Source organism: Stenella coeruleoalba, assembly GCF_951394435.1.
Source record: "Stenella coeruleoalba genome assembly, chromosome: 14".
NCBI classification, from domain to species: domain Eukaryota; kingdom Metazoa; phylum Chordata; class Mammalia; order Artiodactyla; family Delphinidae; genus Stenella; species Stenella coeruleoalba.
In genome coordinates this window covers 56926240-56950228 of record NC_137160.1, presented here as the reverse complement: position 1 = coordinate 56950228, position 23989 = coordinate 56926240, and the positions used below count along the sequence as shown (strand labels likewise).

At 43.6% G+C, this 23989-nt stretch overlaps 1 protein-coding gene across 17 annotated transcripts in view; it reads left to right on the top strand.

The window, feature by feature from the left end:
- The window catches only part of EPB41L3 (erythrocyte membrane protein band 4.1 like 3), a 212365-nt gene that overhangs the window by 124986 nt on the left and 63390 nt on the right, over window positions 1-23989 (top strand). For 16 of the 17 annotated variants that reach the window (XM_079943276.1, XM_079943278.1, XM_079943269.1 and 13 more), the window contains 2 exons: window positions 523-716; window positions 3652-3849. In XM_079943276.1, the coding sequence (XP_079799402.1) occupies window positions 523-716; window positions 3652-3849 (392 nt within the window). Of the gene's footprint in view, window positions 1-345; window positions 369-522; window positions 717-3651; window positions 3850-23989 lie in introns of those variants that run through there. The other variant, XM_079943277.1, reaches the window with a different exon arrangement.

Sequence of the window (23989 nt, the reverse complement as noted above, 5' to 3'; positions counted from 1 at the left end):
AAAATCACAGAGGGGGAGAGTGTTTGTTCGCAGAAGAATGGATGGATTCACGGGTGTGGAAGGGCAGAGCAGGGCCCCTGGGAAGGGGAAAGGGAATGAGAAAGAGCATCCGCTTCCATTACTAGATCATCGTTGCCAGAGATTAAAATGTATCTCCAGCTGATTCAGAAAATTCATTTTTCTGAAATTAAACGTATCTAAGTTAGGTAATTATTATGACGGTAATGTCATTTCACGGTCATCTGTGGCAAAAATCTAATAGGGATAAAGCCTGTGATCGTTCCAAATTAGCATTTACTACTAAATGTTCCTTTTGAGACGTCGACGGGCACCCGTCCTTGTGGTGAATTGGACAAGGCTGTTGTTAGGTATGTGTGGTGGGATCGTGTTTGGTTCTTAGCGTTTCTCCATCTTTCCTGTGCTGGTTTCCTTCAGCCGTTCACTGTAACCTGCCGCCTTTCTTGCCTGCCTGGGGGAGGTCACGGCACCAAGTGATGGGCCCTTCCCGTTTTCTGCTTGCAGAACAATCGACCATGACAACCGAATCGGGATCAGACTTGGAATCGAAGCCGGAGCCGGAGGCCGAGCCCCAGGAGGGTCACGCGGGGGCACAGCTGGGGGCGCAGCCAGGAGCTGAGCCAGGCAGTGAAGAGCAGCCCCAGGCACTGGAGCAGTTGGAGGAGGCGGCAGCGCACAGCACACCCGTGAGGAAGGAGGTGAGCCTGGACCACCCCGCACTTGCGAGCATCCCCCCCCAAAACCCATGAAAGAATGTTTGCTGAGCTTTTCCAGGCTCTGCTCTGACCTTGGCCTCTTAGCACTAGAGGGAACCACCAGGGGTCATCTGCTTGGCCCCTTCTGGTCCTGGGCAGATGGAAAGTTAGGCTATTTTAAGGCTTTCAGTGAATGACATTCCACAGCCTTGCTTGGTGACGCCTTCCTTTGATGAAAGCATTTGAACTCACACTGAAATCTGGACTGCAGGTCAGTGGTTTTTGTCTGGGTTTACGGGGAGGCTAGACACTGCTCTGGCGGCTCTAATTATGCGCCCGGTTGTTTATTTAAGCCTTGGGTTCAGAGCTCTTGTGATTTTTCCCTGGGGCCACTCTGACCCTAAAGTTGCCAGCTACTTACAGTGGGTGTTCGTGCCTCTTTCCATCTCCCGTGGACATGTCTATTTTCAACTCTGTTACCTAAACATGTTTAAGTTGTCGTGGATATGTGATTATTCCTTTTAAAAGCTTTCCTACAAAATATAAAGCACGATTTATACCTGGGCCTTGAATGAATCCGTGTTTAAATTTCTTTGGCTTGAAACTTCAAACCAGGAATCAGCATGTTTTAGGGTCCCGACTCATGGGTTAAGGAAATCTGGGAGTCCCTACACATGGTTGACCTCTTACGGGTTGGAAGTATTTGTGTCAAGCCAGAAATTCTAGAAGATGTTAAGAGACATGAAGGAAGTGGCATGTCTTTGGAAAACACAACACATTGGTATAGCCTTAAACTACTGTGTGTTTACAGCCTGATTATTTTATTTCTTTTCCCATGGTATTTAAGTTTTTAAATGGTATAAAGAGTAATGGTATTTAAATGGTATAAAGAGTAATGTTTATTTTGGTATTTAAATGGTATAAAGAGTAATGTTTATTTTCATGCTCTGTAAATAGATGCTCTGTCTGATCTCAGACATTTTGTGCAGGGAGCTGGGGGTTATCCTTCAACCTGTCAAACAGAATCAAAGGAACAGGTGCTGTCATCATGGTTTTCCTTTATCTTTTCTTTTTGTGGAGACGTGATGGTGGTAGTGTTTTGTTTATTAATTTTCAGATCTTCAGAAATTTAAAGTTACTAGACTGGATTTTTCTCTCTTCTTTCCTAACTCTGAAATGAAATAAACGTGAAAGTGGGGGAAATCGGAGAGAAGGAAGAGTTTCCATACCCAGGCACGATTAGACATGTGTATTTAATAAATGGATTGACTTTCTGTAGTCAGACGTTTGAAACTAAAGAGGAGTGACTCGAAGCCACTGGAGGGAAAGGTGACTGGCGGCAGAGTCACGAGACTTTAGCCCTGCCTCCCCCCTGGTTATCTCAGTTGTCTCAGAACTCTTCCGAGTCCTCTGGACCTCAGCTTACTCATTTACAGAACGAAGAGATCAGAAAAGATAATTTTCTAAGATTCTTCCACTCTCAGATTCTCTCATTCACGCCGGGTGCCCAGTTATGTTCGAGGTAGAATGAAGTGTGCTTTGGTATCTTGTGATGATTAAAGTGTGGGCTTTGGCTGGATCTGAATTCCAGTTGACTAGTTTGGTGACCTTGAGAAAGCTGCAACTCTCAATATGGTCTTACTCTCCAGCCCATGAACTTTAGCCACCAGGCTGGTGGTATATTCATGAGAGAGGAAATTTCGTGCTTATGTAAGGGGCCCAAACTGAGTTTCAAAACATACCTTCCTTTGGACTTTCAGAGTGTATTTGCAGACCATGGAAGCATGGAAGCTGTGGTCTGGCCCTTGGGTTGAATGTGCGTTGACGGTCATTTAATACATAGAAAAAGGGCAGAAAAAGAGTTGTTGGAGGGGAGTGCACAGGGAGACTGCCAAGGGGACTGACTGAGGGGAGGACTTTATTGTTCATAGGATGTCCTCTGCAGTTCTGAGTCTAGCTTGGACTGGACTGTTGTGATTTGAAAGCAGATTAAAGCTTTTGGACAGGTTTGATCTGTTCTTATACTAGCTCATTACAGTGAAGGGGGAAGCAGACTTAAGGGATTACTTTGTAGTGAATTTCAGTGCTGCTGGCTTCATTGAATTGAGTTAGAGCTAAATCAAATATTTTAACAGTTGTGAAATTACTGAGAAGATTAATACTTGAATCTATGCACGCCTTACAATTTATAAGATACCTGGTGTGTTTATGGGACAGTTATGGGTCATGGAATAAAGGAGGATCCAGTGAATGAAAGAAGCAGAATACATTAGGTTAAATCTTAGATGCTTTATTTGTTTTTAAGGCTTATACTACCCAGTGCCTTTCTTTTCCCCCAATTGAAGTATAAATGCTGTGTTAGTTTCAGGTGTACAGCAAAGTGATTCACTTATACATATATATACATATTCCTTTTCCGATTCTTTTCCATTATAGGTTGCTATAGATAATATAGTTCCCTGTGCCGTGCAGTAGGTCCTTGTTTATCTGTTTTATGTATAGTAGTGTATCTTCGTTAATCCCAAACTCCTAATCTGTCCTTCTACCACCCTTTCCCCTCCAGTAACCAGAAGTCCTCTCACTGTGTCTGTGGAAGCCGATGCCTTTTAGAAAGTCAGGAGCCCACTTTTGTACCCTCCTTTGCTTAGTGGAACCTTGGTGGCATTTGCTAAGAGCTTAGCACTGCTAATGTAAATCCTTGAGTCAAACTGAAATAAGGCCCTGTGGGTACTTTTAAACTGCAGGAGTTACTTAAGTGTAACTGTTAGCGTTCTAAGTATTTGTATATGTATATCCATTCCTAATATCCTAATTCAGACATCCCTCATCCTTTAGGAAATAGGAAAGCCTGTTTCTAAAGTGCGCTGTTATTGCCTGAGCAATGCAATATTTATTTCCTGTCTTGCAGTGAAAACTGTCCATTGTTTGCTCTTCGCAGGTCACTGACAAGGACCAGGAGTTTGGCGCCGGACCTGCCAAACAGCCCGAATATCAGCAATTTGAAGACGATAAACTTTCCCAGAAATCATCTAGCAGCAAACTCTCTCGATCTCCATTAAAGATTGTCAAAAAGCCAAAAAGCATGCAGTGCAAAGTGATACTTCTGGATGGATCAGAATATACCTGCGATGTAGAGGTAAATGTATATTTTAAAACTTTTTTTGGTCCCAGATATTGAGAGCTGGGAAATATTGCTGTAAAGCATACAAGATGCCTCTTTGTTTTTCCAGAACTCTGGAAAATTACTCAGACAAAATTATTTCCGAAGTCTCTCACAGAGGATCAAATTACTGAAAATACTTATAAAGTCCCCAAAATGTTACAATCGAGAGAAAAATGTGGTCTTTAAATAAAAAAAAAAAAGAAGAAGAAGAAGAAATCTCTAATACTTTCCATGGTAGGAAAGACATTTTGGAGGCCTTAAAAATCAAGTGTTCTTTAATATCCTGACTATGAGCTAACATTGAAATGAATTTTACCTTTTCTGTTTGCGTAACTTACGGCCAAGTTGTTAATTGGTAGAAACTTGGAGATTTCTGTATACAGGAGCGGTAGGATGATTTGAACTGTGAATGTCCTTTTCTTGCTTGGAGAATGGGTAGTTTTTAAAATGCACGTGGTGGTGGGCATTGCAGCTCGAGTGTAAAGGGGTGTGCTCCTCTGTGTTTCTTTGTAAAGAAAACAAAAATTCTTCTGAGAGAAGGGGCAGGTGAGTGACTCTTGTCAGAGATGTTTGGCCAGACCAAGTTAACAAGTGAGAGTGACACAGGCTGTTGAGAGTGGCGGCAGTGGATGGTTGTTGAGCTCCCAGGTATCACGGGGACACAGGCCGGGCGTGAACTCTGGTGGGAAAACCAGGTCTGCCCTGTCCACCACCGACCGCGTCTTTTTCCCCCAGCTGGGAGGGAGCAAGCAGCTTGCTCTTTCTGCAAGTTGATTCCATTTCAGATTGAATATTTTCATTCAGAGAGCTACTCTCCCGCCTCCATCCCCTTGCCCTTGGTCCTGCATGGGCATCGCACATCCCTCTGTGCCAGCCCCGCCCACCACATGCCTCCAATGGTCCCCTCTTCTGCCCAGGGTGCTGAGAGTCTGCTGGCTCCGCAGCCAGCGTACATCTGTGTGTGGTCATGCATTTCCGTTTCTCTTTTCTCAAGACACAGCCAGCAGCAAGCCAGCAGCCTGATCCCGCATGGTGCACGTTCATTTGTCTCCTCTTTCTCTGCCTACAGCCCCCGTTTCATTCCTTATAGTTTGCATAATGCACTCATGCACCAGTGCTTTTCTTGGAACAGAAGATTCAAATCCATTTCACGTTGATAACGTCATTTAGGGTGGGGGTGGGTTATCAAATGATTACAGATTGCAGGGACGTAGAAAAAAAGTTTTAGATAAACTCTTAGATCAAAAGAGATTCAGTCTACCATATATTAATTTAGAGAATTTTTGTTCTCCTATAACCTGACAAATATTAGTGGGTTACTACAGGGAATAAAATATGCGTTCTAAGGTTTGCAGTGCACAGGTCCATTTCTTGCATTTCGCTGGCTCTGATTTTGGCTAATTTCTTAGCCCAAGGTGTTCAATTATTGATTTAGATGTTTATTCTGGAAATGAGAAGATCCAATAATCTACTTTTACCTGGGTTTTACTGTGAAGCTTAAAGCACTTCTGTAACCTTTAGCGAGGTTGCATTTTTCCAGTGTGGATCTCCCTTCCGGAAAAATTCATCGAAGTCAAGAGGAGCTTTTTTCCTTAACTTGGAGGCAAGTCTTTCTACCAATTGTATTTATGTAATGGGATAAATAGGGTTCCCTGGCAGTCCTCTGGTCACGACTACCAGAGTTTTCTAAAGAACAGTCTAGAAGAAAGTTGATAGTGTTTCCTGTAGGGAGAATAAATGCCTCAGGGCTGACCCCAGTGCACGTCATGCTGATCCTTTTGCTAAATTTATTTTATATCCCGTGCTGCAGATTCATTCCAGCTAATCTGTGTTTTTCAGTACAGCATTTTTGGTTTGTAATTAACTCTGGGTACCATTCAGTGTTACTTTTAACGTCACTGTGAAGACTGTGAGTGGCATGGCAATGTTGGTCAGCTATTTTCTTTTATAATAAGGTATTTTTATGAATTGGACAGATTCTTAAGAGTAACTTTTTTTCTGGGACACACAAATCCTTGTCAGCAGAATATTCTCAGTGTCACAGCAGAAGAAGGTGTGGCCGCTACTGACATCCTGACAGCCATGGAGAAGATGGAGAAACATGGAGATGCTGAAGTGAAGTGGGTTTGTCTGTCACCTACTAGCTGGATAAGAAAAATGGGTCGTGAATCGGTGACGTGGTTCTCAAGGTGGCAATGAGATGCTAGTTGAAAAAGCAGATTCAAAATGCTGGACTTCCCTGGTGGCGCAGTGGTTAAGAATCCGCCTGCCAATGCAGGGGACACGGGTTCAATCCCTGGGCCGGGAAGATCCCACATGCTGTGGAGCAACTAAGCCCGTGCGCCACAACTACTGAGCCTGCGCTCTAGAGCCCACGAGCCACAACTGTTGAGCCCGCGTGCCGCAACTACTGAAGCCCGTGCGCCTAGGGCCCGTGCTCCACAACCAGAGAAGCCACTGCAATGAGAAGCCCGCACACCGCAACGAAGAGTAGCCCCTGCTTGCTGCAACTAGAGAAAACCCGCACGCAGCAACGAAGACCCAACGCACCAAAAAAAAACCAAAACAAAACAAAAACAAAATGCCTCTGCTTTTAGATACAAACTATGAAAAGTAAAGCTTTGCTGGCGAGGTACACGGGGTCTAGCAGGTAAACAGAGGTTGAAAAACATTGTCCTAGAGAAGGTGTCCTTCAGCCTTTACTCTCCTCAAAACTGAGCTGTTAACTGAATCTTGGGTGAAGGCACAGCACACACGCAAAAACAGCTCGACAACTTTTTTAAGTGATAAGGGCTTTAGAAGCAAGGAACAGCCCATGTGTCAGAACCCAGGTTTCTTAAATGGATGGTGTGGACACTGAAGCAAAGTAGCAAGATAACATTTAGCAGGAGGGGAGGTAAAACTTCTCTCTGTTTTTAAAGATCAAGTGCAAGACAGAAATAGGTTTGGAGGAAGGGCCAGGCAGACTTAGTAACAGTTCGGGTGAAACTCAACTTTGGGTTTCAGGTGATTACAAACCCAGCAGGAACCAGCAGTGCAGTGTGGCTGTCAGGAATGTTCTGGAAATCACAGGCTGCTTCCAGGGAGTGTAGTGTCTAGTTTGTGGAAGGCAGTGAGTAGTCCCCGTTCCACTGCTGGGAGGTCCCATTTGTGTAATTCACACGTGGTACACATGCTCCAGAGCCGCCAGACTGGGGAGTGATTTCAAGGAACTTCTTGAATCTTCTGAACCTCATTTTCCTCACCAGGAAAATAGGGGTGAAATAAGGCATTGTTGGGAAGATGAAAGCAGATAACTGATGTACACTCTCTGGGATGTAGCAGATTCTTGATAAATGGTACCAGTTTAACAACGATAATAGTAGTGAACTCCGACTTAAGCTTATTCAGCAGAGAATTACAGGATGGTGAGTAGTTTGAAACCTTCCCATGCGAAATGATTCGAGAAAGAATGTGTTGAAGATGGAAAAAAGGTTAGGAGGAGACAGGATAGCTACTTCCAGTTACTTGGAAGGGTTGTCATTGAACGTCATAACATTTTTTAACGTATAGGAAGTAAAACTTAGGAAGAAGTTACAGGAAGTCAGATTTTAAATAAGCAGAAAAAGAATGTTTTAAAGTGGTCATTGTCAACCTCGTGATGATGTGTGCTCTGCTGTTGGGATTCCAGCAGAAAGCACAGGTGCATCTCTGGTAACCAGCAGCTCCTGGGTGTAATCTCAGACCCAGTGGCTTCTCATACCCCTTCCTGCTCTAAGATCCCGGAGAGAAGAGGCACCAAGCTCTGAACGAAGAAGCAGGATGGCCTCCACGACCCCTGCCCCCAACACGTGGGGTTTGAATTACGAACAGGATGCAGGAGACAATAACAGGCATAACGTTTGTTGCATTGAATAAGGCATCAAAAAAGGCATTTTATTTTAATGAACTCTCTATGCCTAGCTGTTGTTCCCCTGTGGCTTATTTTATGCCTTCATTATAGTTCTCTTTTCTTTTGAAAGCACAAGGTAGCATTTCCCCTTGCCCAGCAGTGCTACAGCGGTAGAAAGCCAGGACCCTGAAAAGCAAGACACAAGAAGCAGTTGCTTTCTGAGAGCAGTGACTGGACACTGATTAAGTCTGCAATTCCCGCCCCCGGTGTTCTGATGGGAGGACCTTACCGATTGTCCTGGAGTTTTCGAATTTCCCTCTAGCAATAGGCTTAGATCATTGCGGCATTCGGTGTTTTTCCATTTGAGAGATGTTTTTCCTCAGTAATTTTTTTTCAGACTCTTAGTCTTGATTATCTAAAATATAAAAAGATCTTGCAGGACTTTCCTGGTGGCACAGTGGTTAAGAATCCGCCTGCCAATGCAGGGGACACGGGTTCAAGCCCTGGTCCGGGAAGATCCCACATGCCACGGAGCAACTAAGCCCGTGTGCCACAACTACTGAGCCTGCGCCCTAGATCCCACGAGCCACAACTACTGAAACCCGCGTGCCACAACTACTGAAGCCCTTGAGCCTAGAGCCCGTACACCGCAACAAGAGAAGCCACCGCAATGAGAGAAGCCCCCGCAATGAGAGAAGCCCGCACACCACAACAAAGAGTAGCCCCTACTCGCCTCAACTTAGAGAAAGCCCGCGCACGGCAATGAAGACCCAACGCAGCCAAAAATAAATAAAATTAATTAATTAATTAAAAAAAGAAAAAAGATCTAACTATGAGTAAAATACAAGAAAGGGTCTTAACAATAAGTAATTTGATATACACGTTTGGGCAACGTTTGCAGCTACCGGATTGTCACATAGGCCAGCATAATCGCTAATACTGCTGTTCCTTTCTTGTCATTTTTACTGGACCATTAGAAAATGCAGGCTACTTCCTATGGCCAGTTTGTCATCATCGTTGCTGTTTATTTCTTGAACATGAATTTTAAAAGAGAAAATAAAAGTACCCCCTTCACAGCAGCAGTGGAAGCAGTGCTTACCATGTTTATTTCACGTTTATTTCAATCCCATTACTTCTGGGTTCCTGGACTCATCTGAGTCTGATTAGAGTATGATGAATTTCCTGATGACCATCCAGTTAGAAATGTTTCATTCATATCTAGTCTGATATGGTTTTAGGAAAATAAGTCAGGATTTGAAGTTCGAGTCCATATTTCCCAATATAGGTGTGCAGCTGCACATAGGAACATCTTAAGCCATTTTTGGGCGTAGTTTGGTTTGTTCTCCGTACGAAACCTCACCGGTGGAGGAGGCTTGAGCATAACTGCAAAAGAGACGGAAGGTGGACCGGGTGTTTCTCACAAGGTTCCACCCTGTTTCTCTGTGTGCGGGGACCTGGGCGCTCTCTCCTGAGCCCCGCACGTTGCCGTTGTAGTAGTGAGCGAGACTCAGTGCTTCTGAACCCCAGGCGACCCCACGTGGGCCTGGAACTCCAGGGAAATGCCAGTGACTCAGCCACGCTGGAGAGACCCTTGCATCCAGATTGGGGCAAATCTGAAAGCTACTCAAGTGCAGCAGTAAAACCTTAAAAGCCTGTCCCACCCCCTCCGTCAGGTTTGGCTGTGTCCAGAGGCCTGCTGGTTGATGGGCTCCATGACTGAGTACCATTCAGATCCTGCCGGAATCGGAGAAACGGTGGCGTTCACTCCAAAAAGCACTTCTGGATGCCACCCAGAGATGCTCCCAAGGGGCCAGAGAGAAGGGAGTTTATGGCACTCCGTCCCCTAAATGTGCTTGTGTCACCTTTTGACTACTGGTCAGGGAGGGACTGTTTAAAAAATCTCTAAATGCTGTGCCTTGCCCGTGATGCAATTGGCGTTTCAAGTCATACTTCTGTTTCATGTATTCCACTAACTGGGATTTGGTTGGAAAAACAAAATCAGTGTCTGAGTTTTCCAGCTTCTCTAGGTTACATGATTAAAATGCCTTATGATCCCTTCAGAAGTTCTTGACTAGACAGCAAATAGAATTGCCATAATCCAGAAAGTTGACTAGAACACCTATTGCCTTTCATGGATTATAAGAAATAGTAATTGTAAAAAATTCAAAATAAGAATTTTTGTTGTTATTGCAAGTATTGTTCTTTCAACAACTACATAAGTCAGAGGTTTTGATTCTGTGTAATTGTATAAATTACGATTTAACCTCTCAGTGGGTCTGTGCTCAACGTTATGTCTTTACGACATCAGACCGTCTGCCACGTGCTGTAACCGAGTGGCCCGGTCCTGCAGCAGCAGCTTTCCTGCGAAGATCAGGGCCCCCGGGGACGCCCGACCATGGCAGGGCTTTGATTAACTCGGTTCCCTTGTGTGATGACTCTTTGGTGCAACCATAGGAACAGTTACACACAAGGACAGTTAACAGGCACCTGCTTATTTACCTGACATAGTCAATGTTCAGCCTTCCCAAGGTGTTCAGATATGACCTCGTGAAGGTTTGATTAAGAAAAACAAACCCTTTTACTAAAATTGTTAAAACTTTTCTCCTGGTTTTCATTTCCAAAAAGTAACAGACTGATAATCCCTCATGAGTGCAAGCATGGTCTAGTAAACACCCTACATAGTATGAAGGTTAAAAACAAGTATAAGGGGCTTCCCTGGTGGCGCAGTGGTTGAGAGTCCGCCTGCCGATGCAGGGGACACGGGTTCGTGCCCTGGTCCGGGAGGATCCCATGTGCCGCGGAGCGGCTGGGCCCGTGAGCCATGGCCGCTGAGCCTGTGCGTCCGGAGCCTGTGCTTCGCAATGGGAGAGGCCACAACAGTGAGAGGCCCACGTGCCGCAAAAAAACCACAAGTATATTTGTCGAGAAATAAAACTAGTAAAACCCTGAGGCATATCACATACCGTGGGTTATGTTTTGGAAGCTGAGTGAATTTGAACCTGAGTGCGCACTGGGGTGATTGTTTATCAAAGGTAATAATCCCTGGGGGGTTCTTTTTGACTTCACTCTCAGTTGTCAAATGGAGTGAAGGCCCGATGGGAGATTTGTTTTCCAGGTGTTAATATTTCTGACATGCAGTGCCGAAACCCCAGGTTTGCTTTTTCACTCCGCTGTTCCCTTAACTCTTGACTTTCTCGTTGTATTTTCCAACTACTTTGTGTTGCTGATTTGATGAAATGAACTTCCGTGCTCTGCATTCAGGCAGAGGGGCTTCGTAAGCGAAATGTGCGTGCATAGTTTTACCTGTTCCAGTGTGCAGTGTCTTATTTATCTTTGTCCTTCGTATAACATGGTGGTTGACTTTCACATAGTAGGTATTCATTACCTATTTGGTGAAGAAAGCAATCTTCCAGGTTTAAGAATAATCCAAGTCTTCTAGTTCTCACCATCGTGTGATTGAACTTTGAGGTTTTACTTGGTATTTTTATATCTAGTTGACTTGCTTAAAATTTGCCTCCTTCAGCATCTTCCCCCTCTGAGAGTTTTCACATGTGCTCTAGAAAAAAATCTTTTAACTTCCTTTACTCTGTGGCCTTAGGCGATGATGGATCAGCCACTGACACCTTCCCCTGGGCTCAGCGGAGGAGGGTCCCGCGCTCTCGTGGCTGCTTCTCCAGAAATACATCCCCTTAGCACACCTGGGTTCAGGCTTAACTTGAGGTTTGGGGAAAGAGCATATAAAAGACAGAATTACCTGTTAGTGTGTGGAAATGTAACAGATTTCCGTATATTAGTTTTGTGTCCAGCAACTTGACCAAATTCACTGATGAGCTTTAGTAGTTGTCTGGTGGCGTCTTTAGGATTTTCTGTCTGTAGCATCATGTCATCTGCACTCAGTGACAGTTTTATTTCTTCTTTTCCTATTTGGATTCCTTTTATTTCTTTTTCTTCTCTCATTGCTGTGGCTAGGACTTCCAAAACTATGCTGAATAAACGTGGCAAGAGTAGGCATCCTTGTTTTGTTCCTGATCTTTGGGGGAGAAAAAAAGAATACGTGTTACTCCAAGTGCTATTCTTAGGTGCGAAGGACCGAAACCCTGCTCCTGAGTTCCTAATCAGCGTCATCCTGCCTGGCACCATTCTGCTTCACATGCCAGGTGCCAGCTCGTGTCCACTCTAACTCAGCCATAGCCCCAGAAGCAAGGGAAGTTCTTCCCTGCTTTAGTCCAAGGCATTTCTCATTCCCCAGCTTGTTGGACGGCAGCCGATCCCTCATATAGCGACCGCAGCCTCGCATTCACACAGGGCCAAGCCGGACAGGAGTCTCTGCCACCAGTGAGCTTCTTCAGCCTCCTTCCTAGAACTGGACCTTTATTACAGCTTCCAAAAATCTCTTAAGGTGTTGTCTCCACCAGGCACCTCATTCAGATCTCTGTATTTTCTTGAGGACGTTGATCAATTTGTACATGGCAGGCACCAAAATAGTTTTTAACAAGGGAGCGCATCATTCAAGTTTTAATTATGATTTGTCTTAACGAACCTTCTTTTTTCTTGTTTACAACAGTTCCGGTCCCTAGAACTGACATCACACAGTGTGCAAAAGATGCCAAGGAGTTTTACCAATTTTGCAGAGGCTTTGATGTAAAGTATTTCTTGAGGGCCTGTTACGTTTCAGGCACTGAAAACCAAGAGAGACAAAGACTTCAAGCTTAGATAGGGCATTGTCTTCCTCATAGGGTCCACAGTCTTAGGTCTGGAAGGGACATTGGAGATAACTTTGTCTCCTACCTCATTTCACTGAAGAAGAAATAGGCCCAGAGCAGTTCATGGTGTGCCAGAGGACACACAGCCCAGAAAGGGCCGAGAAGGGCTAGAACCCACATCTGCTACCCTCTGCTCCAGAACGCTCTTTACTGGGGGCATCACAACATCCAAAGTCTGTAGCAGCAGACAGAACAAACCGAAATACAGTATTTACTGCCAGCGTGGACTTGTGAAATAGTAGGACACAAAGAGAAATAGAAGGAGAAAGATCTGCTTTTCAAATTATTTAATAATGTATTTAACTATCTACTTTAGTTTTAATTCTGTGAGCATTTGACATCAAATGGACCAGTTTTTCTAAATTTTGTGATGAAACTTTCAAGTTCTACTTTATGTTTTTATATTAGTTATGCATGTAGTTTGGGGGTAAGGAGAAGGAAGTGAGGCCACACTGGGCTTCCTCCTCTGTTCACTTTCTCATCTCCTTTCCTTCTCCCCCCCTTCACCCTTACATCCTTCTCTCTCCTCCCCTCCCCTCTGCTGGCAGCCGGAAGCAGACACGCTAAAGGGGCTCTCCTTTTAATAAATGGGGCAACTTGACTCTGGCCTGAAGTGGTGTAATTAGGCCTCCTCCCTGGAAACAAAAGGGCCCTGAGGTTACAGGCAGATCTTATCCAGGAGACAGATTGAGTCAGTGGAAAGGATGTTACCTTCTCAAGACTTCTTAAACCTAGTTTCGCAAAAAGATTGCCAAGGCTTTGCTTTCAGCTGTGCTATCATGAAATAAGATACTCTGAGGTACATGCACCCTTATGTTCATAGAAGTGCTGTTCCCAACAGCCGAGACATGGAAACAACCTAAGTGTCCACTGACAGATGAATGGATAAAGAAGATGTGGTGTTTATATACAAAGGAATACTTACTCAGCCATAAAAAAAAAATGAAATGATGCCATTTGCAGCAACATGGATGGACCTAGAGATGATCATACTAAGTGAAGCAAGTCAGACGAAGACAAATTCGTATAATATCACTTATTTGTGGAATCTAAAAAAAAATGATACAAATGAACATTTACAAAGCAGAGAGAGAATCACAGACATAGAAAACAAACTTATGGTTACCAAAGGGGAAAGAGGGGAGGGATAAATTAGGAGTTTGGGATTAAAATATACACACTGCTGTATATAAAATAGATAACCAACAAGGACCTACTGTTTAGCACGGTGAACTATATTCAATATCTTGTAATAATCTATAATGGAAAAGAACCTGGAAAAGAATATATATGTTTATATGTGTGTGTGTGTGTGTGTGTGCGTGTGTGTGTGTGTGTGTATACACGTAACTGAATCACTTTGCTGTACACTAGAAATTAACACAACACTGTATGTAAATCAGCTATACTTCAATTAAAAAAATAAAAAACATACTCTATGAAGAGTAGAAAAACAATAATATTTTGAGTAAGAAGGGGAAGACAGCTGGGGAGGTATGATGCAGAAGCTCTTCAAAGTGGTGAAGGGAGCAGAGTTCCAGGCTCGACTCCCCTCGCTGCCTTGACACAGGATGACTTGCAGCAAGTTGTACGGCTGTTACACCATCCTGCTCAGAGTCTGAACTGGGCCCATAGTCTCCATGCCTTCTGGAGAGAAGCAGTTTTCACCAGTGATGTTTTTTTTCTAGTTTTCCTGATCAATTGCCACTTCATTTCATAATTACAGCATTTCCCCCGTGAAAGACAGGTTGTAATTTTCAAGATAATAGCATCTCCCTTTAGTTAGCATTTAAATAGATGCCTTTCTTTTCACAGACGTCGTCTTGGCTCTGCAGGAAGTTTAGGAAGAAGACCACTGGTATCGGCTACAAGATGGGAAAATCATTTCAAAGTTAGTTAATAACCTGAGAAGATCTCTACATGGTGGATCATCTCTTGAATTTGATATTACCTTTTTTATCGTTGTTACCTTCAGTTTCAGAGGCGGGTGTCTTTGACCTTGTCTCAAAATTCCACCGCCTACGAACAGCGCCCATGACCTCTTTGACTACAGAGCTGAAGTCTTGTAGAATCACAGGTTCTTAGGGTCGGAGGAGGGCGTGAACTCTAGTTCAGTCCTGCAAAATATGTACATGGTGTGTGTGTACACACACATTCCAACAAAATACAGAGGTAGTTTCAGGAAGCCTGGAGGGCAGTGTGATGTTGAGGCCCTGTTATAGGGACACGGTGAAATAGCTACAGAGAACCAGCTTGCACACACTTACTGGCATCCACGCACCAGCTGATCTGGTCTAAAAGGGAAGCGCACACAGGCAGCAGTTAGCGTCAGGATTTAGCTGCCACCGACGCCTTATGGTCCAGCGTTTCATTGGCACAAGAAAGGTGGTGAATACGGACTTCTTAGTTTGAAAAATGTTGTAACTTAAAAGGAGATATTCAACTGCACTCATGAATACCTTTTGTGGTATTCCTATGATCATGTTAATGTCTATAGCAAAGGAAGAAGGGAAAATCCATCCTAGTGATATTTCAGCCCAGTCGTCCTGCTGTTTGGATATGGCAAATAAATAATAGGCGATGGGGAAGTCAATGAGGAAATACGGAGAGGGAAAAGCTCTGCTAAAATGTTACCTAGTGAAACTGAAGAGCTTCCTTCCCTGCTTTTTTGTTAGTAACACATATGCCATGCCTGACATTTATTGGCCATAAACTAATAAATTACCTTGGCTAGTCTGGGCACTTATTTCGAGGCTAATAGTGTATTAGCTTTAAATGCAAGCTTCCTTTGGGGATATCGATACATGGAAAAGGTATTATTAATCATTCTTGCCAAGGTTTTATATTTTCCTTCTATTTACTGATTCTCTCAAGGTTTCTGTACCAGACAGACATGCTCAGATCATCTATAGTTGCTCCAGTAAACAGAGGGCCATTTAAAAATTCAAAATTAATTTAAAATTGGATACAGCTGTGTCAAATTTTTAACTTTCTTAAATAACTGGGGACTTGTGCTAAGACACTTGTTCTGTCAGTTTCTTTTTAAATTTTTATTGAAATATTGTTGCTTTATAATGTGTTAGTTTCAGGCATACAACAAAGTGATTCACTTATACATATATTGATATATATGTATATATATTCTTTTTTAGATTCTTTTCCATTATAGATTATTACAACATATTGAATGTAGCTCGCTGTGCTATACAGTAGGTCCTTGCCCTGTCAGTTTTTATGCTGCAGTGCTCGAAATATGCTGCACTGCTCGAAATATGTCCATGAAAGAATAGTGGAAATGTTGAACTCTAATTTTAGTTTTAATCCCTTCATCCAGTAGTGGAACCGGCATGTAGTGTTTTAGTAAAAAGGATCACTCACACCCAGGCTTTTACAAATGTGTTTATGAAACTCATAATGTACAGGTGTCTTAATAATTGAATATATATCAAGGTATCACGAATCAAAGCAGACCAGAGAGTTGTTGTACAGTAGAATACGTTTTCTCAGTTGACTCTCTAAAAAAGTGAATTAAAAAAAAATTTTTTTTTAATTTATTTCTTTTATTTATTTATTTTTGGCTGTGTTGGGTCTTCGTTGCTGCGCGTGGGCTTTCTCTAGTTGCAGCGAGCGGGGCCTACTCTTCATTGAGGTGCACAGGCTTCTTACTGTGGTGGCTTCTCGTCGCGGAGCATGGGCTCTAGGCGCGCGGGCTTCAGTAGTTGTGTCACGTGGGCTCAGTAGTTGTGGCTTGTGGGCTCTAGAGTGCAGGCTCAGTAGTCGTGGCACACAGGCTTAGCTGCTCTGCGGCATGTGGGATCCTCCCGGACCAGGGCTCGAACCCGTGTCTCCTGCATTGGCAGGCAGGTTCTTAAGCACTGTGCCACCAGAATTGCGCCCAAGAATTGAATTTTGAGCCTAAGAATATTAAACTGTGGGAGGCGGTATGTGACAGTAGCGCCAGCCTGGGTGGCGTCTTGGTTTGCCATTTGTTTGTAATGTGGGTCCCTGCTGGACCTACAGTGACTGGCTAATTTGAAAGGCTCGCTAACCTTATGGACCTTTCATGCTATAAAGCATTAAGGCCGATCCTTCTGGGCCTTGTCTCTAAGAATATAAATATAAAAGACTCTGTATAGAGAGTGGTAGGTTTTTAACATAGAAACAGAGTCATAGCTTCATACATTTTAAAGGCTTGCTTTTATCCTTCAATAGGTAAATGGATAAATAAACTGTGTTAGAACCCAGACAATGGAATAGTATTCATTGCTATAAAGAAATGAGCTATGAAGCCATAAAAAGATGCGGAGGAACCTTAAATGCATGTTGCTAAGTGAAAGAAGCCAATCTGAAAAAGGCTACATACTGTATGATGCCATCTACTCTGGGACATTCTGGAAAAGGCAAAACTATGGAGACAGGAAACAGATGAGTGGTTGCCAGGGGTTGGGTCGGAGGTGGGAGGGATGGATTGGTTGAGCACAGAGGATGTTTCGGGCAGTGCAGATTCTCTGTAGGATACTGTCGATACAATGATGTTATTATACATTTGTCCATGCCCATAGAATGTACACCACCAAGGGTGAACTGTAATGCAGACTAGGAGCTTAGGGTGTGTTACGTGTCAGTGTAAGTTCATTAATGGTAATAAATGTACCTGGTGGGGGACGTTGATGATGGGGGAGGCTGGGCACAGGTATATATGTGAGCCGGGGGTATGTGGGAAATCGCTGTACCTTCCCCTCAGTTTTGCTGCAAACCTAATAAAACTGCTCTAAAAATGTTAAGTCTTTTCAACAACAACAACAAAACCACAGGATCCTAGCCTCCACACTGTTAAGAGATTAACTCTTATCACCTAATAGTATATTAGACACTGGAAAGTATTTCTTAAGTGCAAGAAAGTGAATTTCATCTTGACTCTCCCTTTCTAGGGTTTTTTCCCCAACCTGGAAAGAATATTATCAGTGCTTCCATATCAGCTAATCATTCATCTGACAGTTCGGGAAATGCTGAATGATCGTATTAAATAGGAACAGGAGGTAACTGTGCTTGTGTTTTAAGATTTAACACCCATTTACCTAGAAGCTTGTTAGGACTAAGACACTGAGCTAGAAAACAGGAAATTTGCTTTTCTCACACTGTCCGGCTTACACCTGCTGAGATCAGACAGAAGATGCAGCTAAGGGTCTGTTGCTGTTGTGTCAGAAGCAGTAGGTGTTTAACAAGCCTGAATATATACTGAAAATAATTATACACACCCCCTTTCTGGCTTTCAGTGCTAGCTTCTTTTCCTGAGCGGACTCCCACTTCATGGTGAGTGAGGAGGCAGTGGTCCTTGGCTTCGGTGATGAACTCCTCAAGGTGTATAGGAAAGTATTAGAGAAGGGGTCTGACGAGGTCACACTGCTTTTCCTTCACGCTCGTTCCCTTCAGAAGTCCCTTAATGGTCTTTCTAGTTCCACTAAGCCTTGATTCTTTGTATTTTCCGGTTTCTTTCATAGCAACTCTGAGTAGTGTATTCGAAGAGGCTTCTTTACTATTCGGTTTTAAGTGTCTTATAAAGTGCAGGTCATCCTGTATTTGCCCTTGTGTAGCAAGTAGAGAATAGGGGAGTCTTTGACTCTTACCCTATTAGGAGTTTTGTGATGTGCTGGGTTTTAATAAAATAACTAGGGACACAATAGGAGCCACTCAGAAAAAGGAAAGAGTTGGAAATCTACTCAGCTCACTTCCATTTCATGCTGGGACGGATCCTCTGCTATTGTAGAGAGCTTTCTTGCCTGAAGAAATTGGGAGTGGCTGTTTGAGGCACGTTTCTTGGATTCTTCTTTCTTTTTTAGGATCTAGGTTTTGAAATAGGGCTGATGTATAAAAAGCATGACTCCAGAGCTTTAGCTGTCTGTAAATACTTCCTTACAAGCAAAGACTCCTCAACAGGGGTTCATGCTGTTAAAAATGGTGAGCACGTGTCCAATCACTTGTTGGCAGATAGATATTTATTATTAGAATATGTTGGCTGACTTTCCCTGCAGTGATATTTAAGTCAAGCGGCATTCCCTTATTTACTTATTTTTATATTTCCAGAATAATTCTAATTACACTCAGGATATTTACATAATTCTCTTTAGAATTTGGGCAGATAAGGAGATGTGAAAAGCACACAGGGAGAATTTGAAATGTCAGGAGCAGCTGAGGCTGGAAAGGAAGACCAAGGGCGCATGAGGGAGGATGGGCTTGACTTGCCAACAAGGTTGGGTATCGTTTGTATATGTTGCTTTTCTACTGCTGTGTGACAAATTACCATAAGCTTAGAGACGTAAAACAACACGTATTTATCACCTCACAGTTTTTGGCTAGTCCTCTGCCCAGGGTCTTATAGAGCAGAAATCATGTTGGGCACTGGTTACATCTTCGTCTGGAGGCTGGTCTAGGGAAAGATGCATCTTCATGCTTTTTGATGCTGTTGGTAGAACGTATTTCCTCCTGGTTGTAGGACTGAGGTCCCCACTGTCTTGGTGGCTGTCAGCTGGGGACCACTTGGGGCTCCTGAGTTGGCTGTCCGGTCTGTGAGTCTCCCTCCATCTTGGCAACAGAGAACCTCACTCACCTTAGAGCCCTCTACGTCAGGTCTCTCTGCCAACCCCACTTCTGCTATGAGCTGGAGAAAACTCTCCGCTTCTAAGGGCTCAGGCCCGATTAGGTCAGGACTACCTGGATAATGTCCCTATCATAAGGTCAGCTGTGCCAGCTAATGTAACCTCATCATTAGATTAAAGTAAGATCCACTCTATCCGCAGTCCCAGGGATCACGTGGGGCGTGTACACCAGGGAGAGGGGAAATCACAATAGGTGATGGGGTGCTTCTGAGGGGAGCTATTTGGCCATTTGTGTTTTGAAAACGTACTTCTACTAAAGTGGGACAGAGGGAAGAGAATGGATTTTAAAGAACTGTCTTGAAAATGAGCAAACTTGATTAATTGGATGGGTGAGCAGGGATGCCGGTAGTGGAAGAGACAGTAACTGATAATGGCGTCCACATTTACAGAATACAGTATAAGGAGAAAAGTTTGTGGGGGAAGATAGTGAATCTAATTTAAACCTATTGAACTTAGGGTGCTTGGAATATGAAAGTAGCAATCTGCTTTTGCAATTGGATACATTGTTTGGCCTTTGGAAGAGAAGTCAGGCTGGTAGGCTCTGTGGGAGCCAGTATCTCTCACACTAATTCACATGCACGAGTGAATGAGATCGTGCAGAGGGCCAGTGAATGAGTGCGAAGAGCATTAACAGCAGAGCTCTGGGCAACACTCACGCTTAGAGTTGGGGTGGGGAGTGTAGCCCAGCTTAGGAACCGGGCGTGCCTGACCCCATGGGGACATTACAGCAGTGATTATGGTCGAGTGGGTCTCCTTCAAACAGATCCAAGAGAGAATCTACACAGGCCAGCGTTCCCAGTATCACTTTCTAACTGCCATCCAGGCGTGGCACTATTGAACGTAGAAAACAGGCGGCCGGGGATTGCCGCAGGCGCTGTCCACCGAGAAATAATTTAGCGTCGTTCATTGTGATGGATTCTCGCGCCACCCTTTTATTTCTTTAGTTGGGCTTTTTGCTGTCTTCTGTACATTAGAATTTCAGTTATACAAAGTGTTAAGAACTGTAACATTAATATTTCCTGTAAGGAACGACTGATCCCTGTTTCTTGGAACAATGTAAGAAGGCTGTTAGGACCAATTTTACATTAGCGTGCTGTGTCATCGTGATCTTTAAGTAACTGTGAAGGGGATGGTGTATTTGGAAAGTTTTCTTGAACGTTTTAATCTCAGATTAGAAAAAAATACGTGCCCCCCTCACCCCCATACGTAGCCGCCCGCAGTTTTCCAGTTTGGGGGCTGTGGTCACGCCCTGCTGTTCATTCAGGAAATACCACCCCCTTCCCCACCCTCCGCCTCCTTCGGGTCCGGGGCCGAGGGGCATCTAGTGCTGAGCCCCGGGTTCCCTCTCTCGACGGCCGAAAAGCCAAGGACCCTTTTTCTCTTCAATTTTGTGGGTTGTATTGACCAGCCAGAACACTTTCAAGTTTTTGTTTCTTCTAGAAGAGGTCACAGATTCTAAGTTATGGGATCTTTTTGTTGGAACACATCACACTTCCATCAAGAACATTAGCTTCCTATAACCTGGTGCGATTTCCCTTGTCAGATGACTATTGTGGGTATTTTATTTCTAGATAAATGGAATTTGGGTCTTCCGTTTGTTTCTCCTGCCAAGACCAATCTATTTTGTTGGTGTTGCCTAGTGACTGTTTCCTGCAGTTCGGGTCCAGGATGTCTCTACAAATGGCAATTTTAAATGGCCGGGTTAGGCATTAATTCATGAAAGGCTTTGATCAGTGGGGGTTTCTTCTCGTTGACAAACAAGACATCTTGGCTGTGTCGGACACGTGACAGACAGCTGTGTTTAGCTGGTATGCACATTTGGGGTCACTTTCTAATACGGGTGAAAGAAATTCTGATCTCGAAGTCATATTTACACTTAGAAATGCACCTCATTCGCCCCGCGGCTGCGTGTAAGCATGAGCGATGGTATGCGGACGTACAGCCAGCACAAGAATTGGTTCTTAGGGTGGTGTTTGGGAAACTGGAAGGAATAAAGAGACTTGTTATTTCTTATGGGATGCCATGGTGACGGCAAATAAAGTCACTGAAAGAGCCACCACGTTCTTTAGGGAAATGCCCCTATACTGAACTTGTAAAGCACACGGGATGGTTTTCAAGGATTACCCCAAGCAAAATGCTTCAGTTCATATCTCCAGTTATTCTTTTTTTAAAAAAAAAGCACCATCGGGAATATCAGGTTTTGCTGAGCTTCCTTAATAGTCAAGAAGTCGTCATCATAGGGGAAAAAACCCCGTCCAAATTGTAAAGGTACTTTGTTTCAGAAATAACATTTGATTTTAACTTGGGGCTTCTACGATGTATACCCAGCCATGTTCTCACGAGGATTTAAGGTGTTTTACAGAAATACACATAATATAATGAGAAGAAGATAAATAGGCAGAAAGCGGGGCCAAGAGAAAATGAGAGGAAGAAGCCAGAAAGAGATGAACCCACAGAACGTGTGTTCAGAGCGCTCGCCTCACAGCGTCCACACAGTAAAAGCACTCCACTTGCTGGCTAGAATTTTCACTCCGGGTCCCGCCGTTTGAGAGAAGCTCTCTGTCAGCTTCTTCTGGGAGATTAGGAATAGCCGTCAGGAAAGTCTCAGTGGTGGTCGATTCTCTCAGTCAGACCTTTAAGAAGCGCTAACTGGGCTTCCCTGGTGGCGCAGCGGTTGAGAATCCGCCTGCCAATTCAGGGGACACGGGTTCGAGCCCTGGTGCGGGAAGATCCCACATGCCACGGAGCAACTAGGCCCGTGAGCCACAGCTACTGAGCCTGCGCGTCTGGAGCCTGTGCTCCGCAACAAGAGAGGCCACGACAGTGAGAGGCCTGCGCACCGCGATGAAGAGTGGCCCCCGCTCGCCACAACTAGAGAAAGCCCACGCACAGAAACGAAGACCCAACACAGCCAAAAATAAATAAATAAATAAAATTTAAAAAAAGAAGCGCTAAGTAACGATTTGTTTGAGATGATGCTTCTCTTTAAGTATCCGAGATGTGCAGCTTTCTAAGTTGCCGGCTCAGTGGAGAACTATATTTTTTAACAGGAGAGCTAGGGATGCTACTGACATCTCAGAAGAGGTGAGGGCTTGATGAGAGCGTGTTCGCAGAAAGACTGTCACCCACCTTCTCCAAGGACGTGGCCACAAAAATGCCTGAGGGTGAGGTTAAGACACACCTCAAACATTTGGATCTAGGCCAGTGTGGACACAAAGGATGCCCAGGGCCCTGACACTGTGGACAGAGCAGGACTTCAATGATTTCAGCTCAGAAAAACTTTAAAGCTTGAGCAGTATAAGTTCCTCTGTACTCTTCAAGGTAACCTCACAGGAAAATCTGTGCCTAGGTGTGTGAATGAGTTCATTCCCCTTATAGGATTATTAACTGTAAGCCCGTTAAATATTGTGACTCCTACGAAAATATTGACTTCAGTTTGAGAAAAGTTTTTAGGTGGCAGGACCAATTGCACGCTTAGTAGTTAACTCTCTAATCTGCTACTTAACCAGGCATTTTAAAAAGAATTTTTAAAGGAGAATCCAGGACGCATCCCGATCCTATGCATGGAACTGCTCTCCACGTTCATCAGACAGACTTACTGAGCAGGTGCAGGATTACTGATACCTGGGAGTTCAGGCTGATCTCATGCAGTTTAGTCACGGAAGGTCCTTAGAAACCATAACCCACCTTGGGTTTTTCTATTTCAGCGTGAGGGGTAGAGCGTGTATCAAATGAAAGTAATGGAGTGAAGCCCCAGCTCAGGACCATTCGCCCTTCAGGAGAAATTGAGAAATTTATCAGGAAGTTAACCTGCAACATTTGAGGTGGAATTTTAAAAGCTAATGGGTCTTAAATGTAAGGCCAGACACTATAAAACTCTTAGAGGAAAACATAGGCAGAACACTCTACGACATAAATCAAGACATAAAGCAAGATCCTTTTTGACCCACCTCCTAGAGAAATGGAAATAAAACCAAAAATAAACAAATGGGACCTAATGAAGCTTAAAAGCTTTTGCACAGCAAAGGAAACCATAAACAAGAGGAAAAGACAACCCTCAGACTGGGAGAAAATATTTGCAAATGAAGTAACTGACAAAGGATTAATCTCCAAAATATACAAGCAGCTCATGCAGCTCAATATCAAAAAAACAAACAACCCGATCCAAAAATGGGCAGAAGACCTAAATAGACATTTCTCCAAAGAAGATATACAGGCTGCCAACAAACACATGAAAGAATGCTCAACATCACTAATCATTAGAGAAATGCAAATCAAAACTACAATGAGGTATCACCTCACACCAGTCAGAATGGCCATCATCAAAAAGTCTACAAATAATAAACACTGGATATGGTGTGGAGAGAAGGGAACCCTCTTGCACTGTTGGTGGGAATGTAAATTGATACAGCCACTATGGAGAACAGTATGGAGATCCCTTAAAAAAATAGAACTACCATATGACCCAGCAATCCCACTACTGGGCATATACCCTGAGAAAACCATAATTCAAAAAGAGTCATGTACCCCAATATTCATTGCAGCACTATTTACAATAGCCAGGACATGGAAGCAACCTAAGTGTCTGTCAACAGATGAATGGATAAAGAAGATGTGGCACATATATACAATGGAATATTACTCAGACATAAAAAGAAACGAAATTAAGTTATTTGTAGTGAGGTGGATGGACCTAGAGTCCGTCATACAGAGTGAAGTAAGTCAGAAAGAGAAAAACAAATACGTATGCTAACACATACATATGGAATCAAAAAAAAATGGTTCTGATAAACCTAGGGGCAGGACAGGAATAAAGACACAGA